The 16,878-nt window shown below is 44.7% G+C and overlaps 1 protein-coding gene across 2 annotated transcripts in view; it reads right to left on the reverse strand.

The window, feature by feature from the left end:
- The window catches only part of LOC126203808 (synaptotagmin-7-like), a 548,274-nt gene that overhangs the window by 18,245 nt on the left and 513,151 nt on the right, over positions 1-16,878 (reverse strand). For both annotated transcript variants that reach the window (XM_049938174.1, XM_049938175.1), the window contains 2 exons: positions 11,075-11,184; positions 4,141-4,309 (listed from right to left, as the gene is read on the reverse strand). In XM_049938174.1, coding sequence (XP_049794131.1) covers positions 4,141-4,309; positions 11,075-11,184 — 279 coding nt within the window. The remainder of the gene's footprint in view (positions 1-4,140; positions 4,310-11,074; positions 11,185-16,878) is intronic.

The raw sequence follows: 16,878 nt of genomic DNA on the forward strand, positions 1-16,878 counted from the left end.
CCAGGAGATAAGAAACAGCCAAGACAATGGTTTAATAGAAGGCATGATGATGTTCCAATAGAAGCTTCTACATAAAGCATAATGCTTGGAAAAGTCAAGAGGATGTAAATATCCAGCAGTGTATTTCAAATAGCAGCAGCTGCTGCCGCCAATGATGATGACCTTGCCATTACTTAATATTAAAAGTACTTATGCCCAGTCAGGTATGTATAAACTCTTTTACTCCTGAGTCTTGAATGTAGTGTCCTTTCTGGATACTTCTAGTTTGCAGACAGAGAAAGCACAACACAATAATCAGATACTCAAGTCCAGCCCCAGTCTACATGAGTTAAATAATTGTAGTGAGCAAAATAAAACTGGTCCAGAAGATACTTATGTGACATGCTTAAATGACTATTACTAATGAACAGGAGAGCTGCACAGAGGATTGTAATGATGTGAACCCAACACAAGATGGTTCATTGTTGCACAGGCTTTTGCTTTAATAAGCAGCTGTGGCATTGCTGTAATATGCAGGTGTGGCATTGCACCATGCCACCCATTTAGGTGCCACAACCTGATTGTCAGACAGTGACAGGCTGGTTACCGAAAGCAGGGACACGTTAGCACATGGAATATACGACATTTGTGGCAGCCACACCACAACTAACTGGTGTTGGGATGTTAAATACAGGTCATCCAGCCAGGCTGGTCATCAAATTGGCAGATCACTGATTCAGTGTCAGCTGTTGTATTGGCTTCCATCATGAGGTCGCTACTGCTCAACTGTCATCCAGACAGGACCATCTGCCATGGATCCAGCTGGGCTGATGGTTGAACTGAGGACTTCCTAGTCATTGGCAGCAAGCCAGCTTCGCCTACAGTCAAATGAGGAGTGTCAACTCACACTGCAGTTGACACAGTATCGTTCGCAACCTGAGTATGCAGATGCCACAAGGTCCCTGCACCACCATGCCCAGCTACAGTATAATCAAATAAATCAGATTGATCCAACCAGGCTGCATCACCAATACACTTTGTGCACTGATGTCTGAGAGTGTAAGGTCAGCTGCCCTGTTTCATCTGATGTGGGCACAAGTGCCCTGAGGTAATAAATAAACCAACACCAGGAAAGACCCATACACATTACAGAATACTGGAAACCGTGCACCAAGCTGTCGCTCTCACATGTCTGCATGTGTACATCTCCCCCAAGGTCTGTCCCGTGTACTTTACTGTGTCATTACATTTCAGTGACAGATGAGGAGATGTGTTTGATTACAAGTTGAATACAACTCAAAATAGTGCTTATGATGAAACAGCATGTTTTCATTTTTGAGTGTTATATGAAGCACTGTTGATGGAAACATGTATGGAACTATTTGTGCAAGAGCTTAATTCTGGAAGTGTTGTAGGAAACATTCCAGAAAAGGCTACAATTTAGAATTTGATGGTAAAATAGCGCCTAATGGCCTCTGTAGTGAATAAAAACTATAAGAATCCGAAAAGAATTCGAACATCAGAAAACATTGCTTGGGTGAAGGAAAGCCTGAACAATGTCTGACGAAATCATCATTGTTTACCTATGCAAGTGGGAGTGAAGAGATCATCACGTCAAAAAATTATCAGGAAGTATCTGCATCTGTATCCCTACAAATTTACGGTTGTGCATGAGCTAAAGCGTTCAGACGAACTTCTGTGTGGTTTCTGAGTAAAGTGGAATCAAGACTTTAGGATCTCCAGTTTTTCATTTCTTCAGATAAGGCTTGGTTCAGCCTTTTGGGGATGTACAAACTCGTAGAACATGTGCCACTATGCACTGGAAAACTCTTCAGTACTATGAAGAGCCGTTGGGTAGTCTCAAGATCTATATTTCGTGCACAATTTCTGGTGTCCGCATGGAGGTACACAGAGGTGACAAAACTCATGGAATATCTCCTAGCGTCTTGTCACACCACCTTTTGCTTGTTAAAGTATAGCAGCTTTACGTGGTATGCACTGAACATGTCGTTGGAAGACCCCTACAGAAATACTTAGCCATGCTGCATCAATAGCTGAACATAAATGTGAACGTGTTAGCAGCGCAGCATTTTGTGCAAGAACTGACTTCTCGATTATGTCCCATAAATCTTCGATAGGTTTCATGTCGGGCGATATGGGTGGCCAAATAATTCACTCAAATTCTCCAGAATGTTCTTCAAACCAGTCGCAAACAATTACGGCCTGATGACATGGTTTATAAAAATTCCATCGTTATTAGGGAACATGAAGTCCATAAATGGCTGCAAATGGCCTCCAAGTAGCTGAACATAACCAGGGTCCAGTCCATTCGATTACATGCAAATGCAGCCCACACCATTATGGAGCCATCACCAGGTTTCGTAGTGCCTTGTTGACAATTTGATCCATGGTTTCGTGAGATCTGTACCACACTCGAACCATATCATCAGCTCTTACAAACTGAAATCGGGACTCATCTGACCAGGCCACAGTTTTCCAGTCATCTAGGGTCCAACCGATATGGACATGAGCCTAGGAAATGTGCTACAGGCTATGTTATACTGCTAGCAAAGGCACTCGCTTTCGTCGTCTGCTGCCATAAGACACTAACGTGAAATTTCGCCTCACTGTCATAACAGAAGATTTCATCATACATCCCACGTTGATTCTTGCTGCTATATCACGCAGCCTTAGTTGTCTGTTAACACAGACAACTCTAAGCAAACGCCGCTGCTCTCAGTTGTTAAGTGAAGGCTGTTGGCCACTGCATTGTCCTTGATGAGAGGTAATTCCTGAAATCTGGTATTCTCGGCGCACTCTTGCACTGAGGATCTCAGAATGTTGAGTTCCCTAATGATTTCCGACAGTGAATGTTCCAGACATCTAGCTCCCACTACCGTTCCACATTGTCCCGTTGTTTGGCCACAATAATGTCGGAAATGCTTTCACATAGCTCACACGTGGATCACCTTCCAGAAGATGAACGACTGAGTGGATATTTTCCGCAAGACCGAGCAATAGCTTTGACAACCTTGTTACCGGTGGATGACGTTCTCAGTGAGGAGAGGACAACCAGTAGAGGCTGTCTCTCTCTGTAATTTTTGTCTGTGGGTAAATTCAAGGGTCAGGTGTAGTCAAATAATCTCACACACTGGAAAAACTGCAGCAGAACTTGAAACCACTATTGCTGCCGTCCAAAAGGCAGAACTCTACTCATGATCCACTTTACTAAATCGAGCACAGCGCTCTATTGACATCAACGTGCCCATTTCCAGCATCTCCTGTGATGTTCATTGATAATCTTCAATCCCGCGTCAGTATTAGTGTAAATATTTTCCAATCCAGGTTTATTTTGTCTAACCTATATGTATGGAGGCGTTCGTCATCGGTGTCACAAATGGTAAAATATTCTGAATCATCTGGCTGTGGCATATTCCACTTTAACCTTCTTCAGTGCTCGACGTTTCGATCCCTCTGGCGCGATCTTCTTCAACATTCCGCTGATGTCCCTGAATGGCTGAACACTGTCAAAAGACAGTGTGGCATTCACTTTTTAAAAATCTGTTTTCTCTTGCTTTCTGGACAAATGGAGTTAACGAAGTAAGATATCTCCAGGCTGCCATAAATGGGCCGTCGTCATTAGGTAAATACTGAAAGCAGACATTGAGAGAGAACTCGGAATACAAAATATTGTTGTGGTGCCACCTCGGCTGTTTCCTGGTAGTTGTTTAAGTTCCTATCTCTCCGTGGCTGGTTGTTTACTTCCTGACAACAGGTAGCCACAAATACGAAAGCCTATGGCCATTCTTCGAGCTAAATTGATGCTTTCCCACACCGAAGGCCTCTCTGAGACATTGTTCGTGTAAACTGCAAGGTACAGTAACTTTCAATACCTAGTTTTCATTTCCAGTTTGGACACAAGCTTCAGTATACGTCTTAAGCTCTGTAACCACATGTTTCTGTGCTCTTACGCCCGCCTCTGCCCTCCCCCTCCACATATCGCCTCACCACTCCTGATTCTGCCCCCTCCCCGCCTCCCTCCATCCAGATTCACAGTTTCTACTGGCGATAACCCATGCCATCAGAGAGTCACATGACAGGCTCCAAACGTACAAGAAAACAATGAACTGGTCAAACTGTCAAGCTGTAATTGTTGCTCACCTGATTTGCCGTTGATGTCCTTGGCCTTGAGGTTGCGTGCCTTGAGCAATGTCAGCGTGAGGACGCTGTTGTTGGGCTGGTAGCAGAGCGCCGTCAGCAGCTCCCCACACTTGTCCTTGGCCGGCGGTTTCAGCGCCTTCCAGAAAGACGGCTTCTCAGAGAAGTCCACCTGCAACAGAGCATTTTCCAATCTCTCTCCTCTGACGTTGCAATCAATCGCACTGGTGTCCAAAACTTAAGAGCAAAAATAAGTTTTGCATTTTGGGCCACTGACAAATAACATGACTCAATGAAACTTGAAGCATAAATCGAAAGAGCTGCTACAGTGTAGTACAGAAGGGACTTGAAAGGAATTTGCAATGGGAGGAACAATATGACACTTCTATTCAAAGACAATAATTACACTGAAGTCACTGAGATTTATGAAGGTCCCCTGCACAGTACAAAAGCAGGACATAGTTATTAATAGGGTGTGTTATCACCACAGACAGCGGTGCACGCTCTGCAACATGCTCCCACGCTGGCCACAAGGCTGGCAAAGAGTTCATGTGGTAGGGCGCTCCGCCACATCACCAGCGTGGCTGACAGCTGCTGGATGGTCTTTGGTACATGTGGACATGCTGCAGTACGTGCCCTCAATGCATCTCACAGTGATAGATGGCATGTTGGAGGAATTGGAAGGCCAGTCCATTCGCTGAATGTCTTCTCGTTCCAAGAGCTTCTCCATCTGCACTGTTCGATGTGTTCACGCACTGTCATCCATAAAAATGAAATGAGGGCTGAATGCACCCCTAAAAAGACGCACATGGCAAGCAGTACAGTGTCACAACAACATTGATGGTGATTGTACTGTATTCAACGATTTGGCGGTCAGTAATCCTATCCAACATCATGCCGCCCCACACCACAACACTTTGACCATTATAACGATCATGTTCGACAATGTTCCTAGGAGTATTACGTCTTTCCACCTCTCCATCCAGAATCACTACTCAGACTGAATCTGCTCCCGACCGAGAAGAGCACACGATCCCACTCCTCACTGGTACAGTCTCTATGTTCTTGGCACCATTAATAACGGTGCTGGTGATGTTTGGGTGTCAATAGAACACAACATACTGGAGACTGGACAGAGAGACCACACCTATGCAGTCGCTGTGGCAGCATGGTTCGTGAGATTACGTGCTATGGAGTCCTTTTAAACGACGTTGTAACTGCATCTACTTTCTGAAGTAGATCCTTGTCTCCCCTTAGCACAATGTAGTGGTGATCTGCTGCTGTAGCTGACAGTGCTTGACCACCTCCACTCCTTAGGTCAGCAGTGCCTCTGGTTGGGAACATTCCCCATGCATGTGAAACAGTGCTGTGAGCAGTACCAAACTCCTCGGATACGCTCGTCACAGGTCATTCTTCTTCCAGTTTTACAATGATTCCTCCTCATTTGAAGTCATCCAAATGCTGTCTCTGGGCATATTGATTGCTTTAGTTGGTCGATTTGGGGAGGGGACCAAACAGCAAGATCATCAGTCCTATCAGATTAAGGAAGTATGGGGAAGGAAGTCAGCTGTGCCCTCTCAAAGGAACCATCTTGGCATTTGCCTGAATCAATTTAGGGATATCATGGAAAACCTAAATCAGCATGGTCAGACACGGATTTGAAGCATCATCCCTCCGCAAGTGAGTCCAGTGTGCTAACCACTGCGCCATCTCGCTCTGTTGGGCCATGCTGTAATGAAGAACACCACCACAGTGCACAGCAACTGCTTGTCGATTGGCTCACACTGTCTTTTCCCATTCCTTCAACTGCCTCTTGTTGTGGGGCCTACCCCAGTTGGTGCAACAACCACGTTGACCTCACGCCATATCATGTACAGTTTTCTGTGCATGGCTGGGAGATCTCTGTGGAAACGAATAAAAGTGCAAGAACATATTCCCAGAAATGTTAATATATTATGTACTTTATCGACATCATTCTCAAGTTTTACAGAGCAGTGTACAGTAAACTCTCAGACCGAATGTTAATCACTCCCAGAGGGTATTGCGTTGATACAGTGTAACACTGCCTCTAGCCTTGGCAATGGCGTCAGTTGGGTGGGCAAGAGAGTCAACAAGTTTCTTCAGGTATGCCATATCCAGCTGAAGGCACTCATTCACTATTAGATCCTGTAGAGTTACCAAATTGCCAGGACGGTAACTGCTATGCTTCACCCTCTGTTCCAAGTACTCCCTGACATTTTCTGTGCGATTAAGGTTGGGTGACACTTTAGGTGCTACATGATGCCAGAGTGGACGTCAAACCAAGAATATTTATGTGCAGCCCTAAGACCACAGGTGTTGTCATTTTGAAAGGCAAGAGTATGCATATACATAACATGAAGATTTAGAAGAATGATTAACACTGGTCCATGTTAAGCATAACCTGATTGGATTCCAGTCATGGTATGGAAAAACAGCTCCAAGATATCATAGGACCAGCTCCAACCTGAACGAACCCTGCACCCAGTGCAGGTTAAATCCCACAGTAAACTCGACACCTTGTATCATTTTAGAGAGAGGCAAATTATTGACTTGTCAACTACTGCCATGTTGTTTGGCCCATTGGGGACTTGCAGCCTTAAGTGTGCTGCAAGCAATGGCCTTTTGTGTAGCACAAATCTCCAAATGTCCATTCCATTCAGTTCCCTTCACAATGCTTGCTCAGAAACCGGTGTCATGGACTTGCACTCATTCACAGCAGCGGCCCCTTGTTAGAAACCAGTTGTCACTGACAAGGCGTGCCACTCATCCCTGGTTCCTTTTGGTTACAGTATTCTTATGACCAATGTTCTTACGCTGTGTTACATCGCTGTGAGTGGTACAGCATTCCTTGTAAAAATGTTAGCATATCAACGGTGTCTGTCAAACATATCTGGTACCCTCGTTCAGGATGCGATCTGCCATTCCCTAACGCCTCCATGCTGACCCGTGTTACTGTTCTCACTTGATACAACTGAGTAGTATATACGCCATTTCACAGCCACGATTCACGTCAGCAGTGGAGGGTCACACGACTGCCAGTTCTGCATCATCTGTGGCGCTGCAGAGCTATGAATATCTAAGGAGTGACTAATATTTTGTCTGGATAGTTTATTATAAATACAGTGGAGCAAAAGAAACGTAAATTCACAAGACACTGGCACATCAATCGGCGATTGTCCCTTGACAGCGAAATTTTTGGTTCTGTCAATCAGTTTTGTAAAACAGAACATAAAGTAATACTTAATAAACTCGATAACAACATGTACCAGATAATGTTTGATGACCAAGACACTGATGCGTTCCCTGGTTATCTCCTCAGGATAGGTGTTAGAGACTGCTAAACTTCCTTGGGTGACTCAGCATCAGAAGATGCTTTAAATCACATATTCTCTTCACATGAGTGGTATGGTGAATCAGCAAGTAGTTTTGTGTAGGAGACTAAGTAAACTGGAACACAAAATCCCCACTAATATCACAACTATCCTCAGAAAATGCAACATCTAGCAACATCATCATGGCATCTTTAAAAGATTGTAACCTGTGCTTATAATGAATTGTCTGTATCTGTGAAGAGCTTCTGTACCATGCTACAGATCGTCTGCAAGGTGACAGTGCTGTATCTGCACTGATGAGCAGAAACATGACGACTGAAGCCCTGTACAAGACTGAATGCCACCTGGTGGCGTCATGGACATGTGACGTGGTACAGATAATATACAGAGGTCAGTCATATTAATGTGACCACTGTCTATGTTTGACGTCAACGTACAATAACCACCCGCAGACGGCAGGGGGCCACCACTAGTAGTGGAGGGCATATAAAGTGTGTCAGCAGTTGTAAAAACAGTACTGTCACTGACATAGTGCGAAAACGCAGCGATTTTTCTGACGTCGAAAACGGCATGATCATTGGCTTTCGGGCCAGGGATGAATGCTTCTCTTAAATGGCTTAGTCTGTAAACTGTTCACGTGCCCCCATGTTTAAAGTATACAATGCATGGCAAAATGGTGCTACCTAAAATCCAACACCAAGGCATATGTGGTGCATCATGAGCCATAGATGTGAGTGGTGAATAGTGGCTGCGGAGATGTATACAAGCGAATAGACATGCAACTGTCGAGCACCTTGCAGCCCAAATGAACCAAGTGTCTACAAACAACACACAGCAGCCTGGATCAGGCATCCATGCTGACTGCTGGTCATTGGCGATGAAGGTTAGAATTTGCAAGCCATTGCCACAACTGGACGTCCACTGAGTGGCGGCAGGTGGCATTTTCCGATGAACCGCGTTTTATGCTCCATCAGATAGATGGCCATTGGCATGTATGGCGACAAACGTCTGAAAGCAAACATCCTGAAATCAGGAGGGAGCACTGTGGTCTGGGAAATGTTTTCGTGGCATTACCTGGATGATCTCGTCATTCTGGAAGTGACAACGGGTCAACACACAGATGCGCCTATGCTTGTGAACCATGTCCAATCCTAAATGCATGATGGAATCTACCAACAGGGCAGTGCAACATATCACACAGCTCGCAGTGTATTTGCATGATTTGAAGAGCACTGGGCATCAGGATGAATTTACTGCATTCCAATGGCAACAAAACTCCCCGGATTTAAACCCAATTGAGAATCGGTGGGACCAAGTCACTCAGGCCGTTCATGCCATGGATCCTCAACTGAGAAAACTAGCACAGGTGGCCAAACAGATTTTTATGGCCTGCACCTGGGAATCATCACCTTTCAAGCAGAAAAGTTGGCCATCTGTCTGTGGGCTACTGTTGTGAGTACCTAAAAAAAGTGCTTGAAGCGCAGTGAGATAACAAGTTGGGCGTTCATATTCATCACAGACGTGGAAGTCAGAGGCTTGTCCATCCTGTAAAGCACGACAGGCGGCGATATGTGGCAGATCTGATGCCTGAGTACATTGCTAGTAGAGGCACGTTTCTGGGAACGCCATTCAGTGCACATTGTTGAACATGGGGCTCCACAGCATACGATCCCTACATGTTCCAATATTGACCCAATAATATCGTCAGGTACAATTGCAGCTGGCACAAGATCTTCGTCGTTGGACTTTGGCTCGATGGAAACGTCTCTATTGGTAGGATGAATCACGTTCATAGTTACTCCAGGCCCAGAGTCGCCATCATGCAGGGGAATAGCTGCTTCATCGCGCCACGTACCCTGACAGAAGTGGGCATTATTATACTATGGTGGACCTTCGCCTGATCTTCCATGGGATCTATGGTAGTAATCGAAGTCATAATGTCAGCTGTGGACTATGTGAACTTGATTGCAGATCATTTACATACATCCCTTTATGTTTGATGGCTTTCCTGACAGGGATGCCGTTTTCCAGCAGGTTAACTGTCTGCGTCACAAGACCAGAATCGTGCTACAGTGGTCTGAGGAGGATGATAGTGAATTCACATTGATGTCTTGACCCTAATATTAGCCGGAACTGCACCCGATAGAACACATTTGGAATCTTATCGGGAATCAGCTCAGCGCCCAAAACCCTGGCTTGTGATTAATGTGAGTTACGTGACCGTGACCTTTACGTAAAAACCTGGTCCCATGTACCTCCGGAAAACCACCACTGACTAGTCGACTCCATGCCTCAAAGAATCGCTGCTGTATTGCGTTCCTCCGTCGCGTCAGCGTATGTATTCCATCTCTATACATTGCTTAATCTGTACCTTTTGGAAGCCATGGTAGAGCCAGAAGGTAATGTCGCTATCTCACTTCAAGGCATATTACTATATTTATACTATTCTCTACCTTTTATTTCCTCAGTAATCTAAAAGAGTTGTGTTTGTTCGTTACGATAATGTTATGTAAGAGACCTGGATTATTACCGGAAATAATTTTCCCATACCCAACATTATTGCCTTATTTATTTGGTTGGTCACAACTAGTTACAATGCCCCCATTGCCAAGTGCAATGTATAAAAATACGTAAAGAGAGAACTACAGTTCACACAGAACCACAAATTTTCGAAAAATTGTTAACGCCAAGCAGCATTCGACCACCAATAATTGAACGATACGCAGAAGCCAATCATATAGTAAGTTAGTCATTATGTAATGCAACATTTCATATGTGGGTGCCGCCGGCCGGAGTGGCCGTGTGGTTCTAGGCGCTGCAGTCTGGAACCGCGAGACCGCTACGGTCGCAGGTTCGAATCCTGCCTCGGGCATGGATGTGTGTGATGTCCTTAGGTTAGTTAGGTTTAAGTAGTTCTAAGTTATAGGGGACTGATGACCTCAGATGTTGTCCCATAGCGCTCAGAGCCATTTGAACCATATATGGGTGCCACAAGACGTACACTTTTGTCTTGATTATGTCAAGGGCGACCACTGATTTATTTTGGCCAGTTGTTACCAGATCTCTTGTATAATGGGACGTGTCTCTCTATCACACATATGGTTGCTTGATATGGTGTGTTCCTTGACTTAATGACTTTTATATTAGTTCGTCCACTTTTGTATGTCTTTTGATTATTCGTACCAAATATTACTTCAGTTTATCTTCCAAAGCTTTTTATCTGAATGCTAAGTAGGACTCATTCTTTACATATTTTTTTAAAATTAAGAGCACTTGATTGTGGGGCTTCAGCCTCGAAACTAGTTATGACCATACAGATAAGAAATAAAGTCCAGTTCTGGAACAGTTATATTAGGAAATATTATCAGCTACGAATCAGCAGCAAAATTATTTCTGAAATGATGGAAGACATTACGAATATGTTATTACTTTCATTTGAACAGCTTTATTGTCGTTCCATGGTTAATATTTTCCATCTACTGGCGATTACGGTGCATCAAGAAGAATTAATTACAAGTTCTCGTAATTAATTCATCTTGCGATACTTTCTCAAGCCTCAGAGTGTGGAAACAGAGAAGAATTACCTGACAGAGAGGTAGGAAGACTTCTCCTATGGAATCGTCCCTGGAGAATCGATCGTAGTCGAAACAGTGCAGATGCAGAACACGGCTCTGCAGCTTCTGAATTGGAAAACCTGCAACATATCACAGAAAAGGGATCGTTACTAACTCTCACCGCAGCACTTTATGGTCCGAAAAATTCATTTTACTCATTTGAAGTTTAATAGAGGTTGTTCGGAGTGTCAGTCACGCATTTTTGGATAAATATGCTGTCATCACAGTAAACTGGTGCATGCAACCAATCACAAAATGGCATAATAATCAATTTATATCAAGATACATCGCCGGCCGAAGTGGCCGTGCGGTTAAAGGCGCTGCAGTCTGGAACCGCAAGACCGCTACGGTCGCAGGTTCGAATCCTGCCTCGGGCATGGATGTTTGTGATGTCCTTAGGTTAGTTAGGTTTAACTAGTTCTAAGTTCTAGGGGACTAATGACCTCAGCAGTTGAGTCCCATAGTGCTCAGAGCCATTTGAACCAAGATACATCTGAAACCGTCATCTGAGGTTAATCTCTAGAGCGTGTTTTGAAGTCAGCGGGAATATGTAAATGTACTATATTCTATGATATTATGCCGAGTAGTTACTTCAAACTAGAAAAGTTCCTATTAATTTTTATGGAAGTTCATTAGACATGCTGAGGCACATGAGGCAAAAATCTCATTTCTTTCCCCTGCGCGGTAATTCGTCAGGATAACTGGGATGGGTACTTCTCGAATGTAGTGTTGTACCGTGTCTAAGTTGTTTTGGCAGAGTGAAACATTGGACATGAAGGTATCGTGAAATTTATTCTTATTTTATTTTAAGGTCAGTACCTATTTCAGACCGCACTATTTTTTTGCATCCCCAATAATCTCCTAGAGACATGTCATTCCTTCCGTTTAATGCGTGTATTCGCACATTGATTGCGTCTTACATTTTCTGAAAATTTGCACAGAAATTCCACATGGAGGACACCCGGTCACGCTTCGACTTCGTATATCTCCCTATACTAAGATTGCACGTCTTACATCATAGCTTCACACGTCTCTGACTGATGTTCCCTGCTTACAAGGTAATTAGCGCAAATTGCGATCGCAGTTGCAGATGGGTTGTGTTTGTATGAATATGTCTGAGGTATTAATTACAAAAATGTATAAACTAAATGCCATCGCCAATTACACTATCAGCTAGGAAGATGTGATTTTTTGCTCACAGTGGACCATATCTTACAAGATATCGTGACTTTAGTAACTGTAGACATCGTGACCAGTGTACATCTAGCTAATGTAATTATCTGCAGTGCGTAGTATGGTCGGCACAGGCCGCATCGTATCGAAGGTAAACTGTTTAAGTGTCCGACTCGACAGCTAGGGGAACCAGACAGAAATTAAGCATAAGAACAAGGATACCATTGTAATAGTGACCCCGCCTGTGTTGCATGAACCTCGGCAGTTAATCCGTCCGTTTGTGGTGGCGTGACCTGTTTCGTAGCATGTCACGTTACTCTCACCGTCAACATAACGGTGTGATAATGAATCCTGCAGAAATAGGTTGTTAGCCTTTAGAAACACAAAAGAAGAGTCACAGAAATTACAGCAAAGAAGAGAAAAGCAGCTACATTTATAATCAATGTGATAGACGAAACAGTGGCAATCAATGGTAATAATATACATCACGAATATATTGAAGAATAGAATAGATGAATATGATAAGGCTTGTCTGATTGTGAAAAACTTCTGGTTGATTCACAACCTGATAGTGACGAAGAGTTATTACAGAGTAAGGGAAGTCGACATATTAGTTGAATACGCAAAGGAGGCAGTTGCATTGCTGTATTTTGGGAAAACTAAAAGATCAAGCTTAAATACAGTACAGGAACAATATATTATGGTGCGAGACATACATCATCTACGATATTTAGGTCAGGTGATAGAGAAAGGGAGGAAGGCCAACGCTCAAAACTTAACGTGCTGAAAAATTCAGATTGGTGAAAACTGTTGTAGGCAGGGATATTGGTGTTTGTGGTTTGGAAAAGGCCCGACAAATGGGACCGATTCGATCCCTGGATCAAGGTTTAAACGGACAAACCACCTTACCTCACGGTCAATAGCAAAACGTGTAACCACTAACGCGTGGAATACAGATGGTGACATGAATGAAAGATGTGACAAGTTTTGCAAGGAAGTAAAGTCCTTAATGAACACCATGGAACATGTGCACACTTATATTATCGATTAAAGTGGACACTTCACTCTTCGCGAACTCTGCATTTCAAGGGAGAGAATTCGGCAGGAAGTTCGGTGCGTAATGATTTCCAACGACTCGTTCTTACACCATCCAACGCGTTGCGTCGGCCAGTGGCTACGTGTTTCTAAACATGCTGCTAATTTACCAGGAATCTAGAGGTTAACTTGGAGTGCGAATAGTGCAACACATAGAGAAATCGCAAAATCTAATTCAAGTTGCTTCGAAGTCCGATCTAATCACGAAATAAATCGAGAAGCAATCCTCGCAAGAGTCTGCTTCCCATATTCAGTGAAGCAGTCTCTTCTGGTTGATTCGATCGGGACATATCGTGACAGGACGCATATCGACGCTATCCGACCGCAGAACGTGGTGTATATCAGGCTTGCTACCGAGCGAGGTGGCGCAGTGGTTAACACACTTGACTCGCATTCGGGAGGACGACTGTTCAAACCCACGTCCGGCCATCCTGATTTAGGTTTTCCGTGATTTTCCTAAATCGCTTCAGGCATATGCCGGGATGGTTCCTTTGAAAGGGTACGGCCGACTCCTCTCCCCATGCTTCCCTAATCCTATGGGACCGATGAACTAGCTGTTTGGTCCCGTCCCTCAAATCAACCAACCAGGTTTGGTCACACATTCCGGCTAGTGGTCGCCTGCTTAGTACAAGGGCGGCGAACGGGCAGGGTAGTAGCGTTTTGTTGTAAGCCTTCGCTGCGTAAACAAATCTTTAACAGAAAACATGCGATGAAGACCAAAGACTATGCACTCTATGAGAACATCCCAAAGAATGTACTTGGGTGTACTTATTCGCTGTGGAGGGAGCGAAAGGGCAGAATTCGTTCCGTTACTAGTTCCTTCCTGTGGAGGGGAATGAATGGGCGGGGTCTGTTTCGGGTGAAATCCTGGCGCTAACGTTTCGTTGCAAATTGCGTGCAACAAGAATCCCAATGGGAATTGCAGGGGATTTTTCTGCATGCTGGAGAACTTTCTACACGTTCTTTCATAAAAAAAAGTGCAACGTTGAGCGACACTGCAGTAACAAACACTGTACAGAAAATTGGAATAGAGATCAACATAAACATCATTTCCGCCCTTTTTATTGCTCATGAAAACCACACATTGCATGGTGTACCACCATAAAGTGAGACCTTCAGAGATGGGGTGGTCCACATTGTTGTACACACCGGCAGCTCTAATACCCAGTAGCACGTCCTCTAGCATTGATGGATGCCTGTATTTGTCATGGCATACTGCCCAGAAGTTCATCAAGGCACTTTTGGTCCAGATTGTCCCACTCCTCAACAGCGATTCAGCGTAGATCCCTCAGTGTGGTTGGTGGGTCACGTCGTCCATAAACAACCATTTTCAATCTATCCCAGAGATGTTCGATCGGGTTCATGTCGGAGAACATGCTGGCCACTCTAGTCGAGCGATGTCGTTATCCTGAAGGAAGTCATTCACAAGATGTGCACGATGAGGACGCGAATTTTCATCCATGAAGACGAATGCCTCGCCAATATGCTGCCGATATGGTTGCACTCTCGGTCGGTGGATGGCATTCACGTATCGTATAGCCGTTACGGCGCCTTCCATAACTACTAGCGGCGTACGTCGGCCCCACATAATGCCACCCCAAAACAGCGGGGAACCTCCACCTTGATCCACTCACTGGACAGTGTGTTTAAGGCGTTCAGCCTGACGGGATTGCCTCCAAACACAACTAAGACGACTGTCTGGTTGAAGGCATATATGACACTCATTGGTGAAGAGAATGTGATGCCAATCCTGAGCGGTCCATTCGGCATGTTGCTGGGCCCATGTGCACCGCGCTGCATGGTGTCGTGGTTGCAAAGATGGACCTCGCCATGGACGAGTTGCGCATCATGCAGCCTATTGCGCAAGTTTGAGTCATAACACGACGTCCTGTGGCTGCACGAAAAGCATTATTCAACATGGTGGCGTTGCTGTCATGGTTGCTCCGAGCCATCATCAGTAGGTAGCGGACACCCACTGCAGTAGTAGCCCTTGAACGGCCTGAGCGAGGCATGTCATCGACAGTTCCTGTCTCTCTGTATCTCTTCCATGTGCGAACAACATCGCTTTGGTTCACTCCGAGAAGCCTATACACTTCCCTTGTTGAGAGCCCTTCCTGGCACAAAGTAACAATGCGGGAGCGATCGAACCGCGGTATTGACCGTCTAGGCACGGTTGAAGTACAGACAACACGAGCCGTGCACCTTCTTCCTGGTGGAATGACTGGAACTGATGGGCTGTCGGACCCTCTCCGTCTAATAGTCGCTGCTCATGCATTTGTGTTATATTGTACGGAACTGGGGACCTAGAAACGACAGAAATGCTTCGTCCCCACTGTAGCTCTCAGTGGTTGACAACCCCACAGCAGGCTACAGCAGTCCACTCACCCCACCGCCGCCCCACACCGAACGCAGGTTTATTGTGCGGTTCGGCGTCCAGTGGACCCCCCCCCTCCACCCCCCGTCCCCTCACCCCAGGACGTCTCACACCACATAGTGTAACTGAGACGGAATAATGGGAACCAGCCTGCATTCGCCGAGGCCTTAAAAACCACCCACAGACTGGCCGGCACACTGGACCTCAACACTAAACCTCCGGTTGGACTCGTGCTGGGGACTGGCAAGCCTTCCTGCCCGGAAATGCTCATGCATGGTTATTTACATCTTTGGGCGGGCTTAGTGACATCTCTGAACAGACAGCGTTGTGATACAATATCCACAGTCAACGTCTATCTTCAGGAGTTCTGGCAACTGGGGTGATGCAAAACTTTTTTTGATGTATGTGATATGCGTGTTTCATCATGGGTAGAAACGTGATACCTCAGAACTGCTTGTGGTATTGATTCGTAAATGTAGTCATTTAATGCGTCTTCACACTCATATCTGTCCGCAACTTGTCTCCCTCGCCTTCCTACGACACTACGTTCCGTCTCCTTCACCATCATTTGAACCCAGGACGCATCCAGTGGGATACGAATGCTTCCTATAAACATGAAGATGCCTTCCACCACACAGTAGCGGCCATGACACCTTGAGAATTAGGTATTGGATTTACATACCACTGGCTTTCAGCATTCCTGATGACATGTTTAAACACCTAACAGTACTATTTGTAATGGACTAACGCAGCTCGATTGTTACCATCCCTCGTTAACTCCCACTTCTTTCTACATGATATCCTTATTCCATTATTCAGACATCCAGGTTTCCTGTTAATGTCAGTATCCTGTTTTAAACGTTCTAATGGAAAGCAACTTTCAGTTTCAAATGGCATGGCAAATATGTTGAGGAAACTCTTACATTTATCGTCCACTATTAACTACCAGCCACTCTTGTTTTTTTTAACAAGGTTTAAAAAAGTTTCTGTTGGCAGTGGAATAAAATTTCTAAATAGTTTGTAATTATATTTTACATGTGATCGTCCACAAATTCTTTTCAGTGTTAAAACTTGTGCATCATGGTGTGAAAGGCCATTCACTCTTTTACTAACAGAATGTCTCTCTAATAAT

The sequence above is a fragment of the Schistocerca nitens genome, chromosome 9, assembly GCF_023898315.1.
Source record: "Schistocerca nitens isolate TAMUIC-IGC-003100 chromosome 9, iqSchNite1.1, whole genome shotgun sequence".
Lineage (NCBI taxonomy): Eukaryota > Metazoa > Arthropoda > Insecta > Orthoptera > Acrididae > Schistocerca > Schistocerca nitens.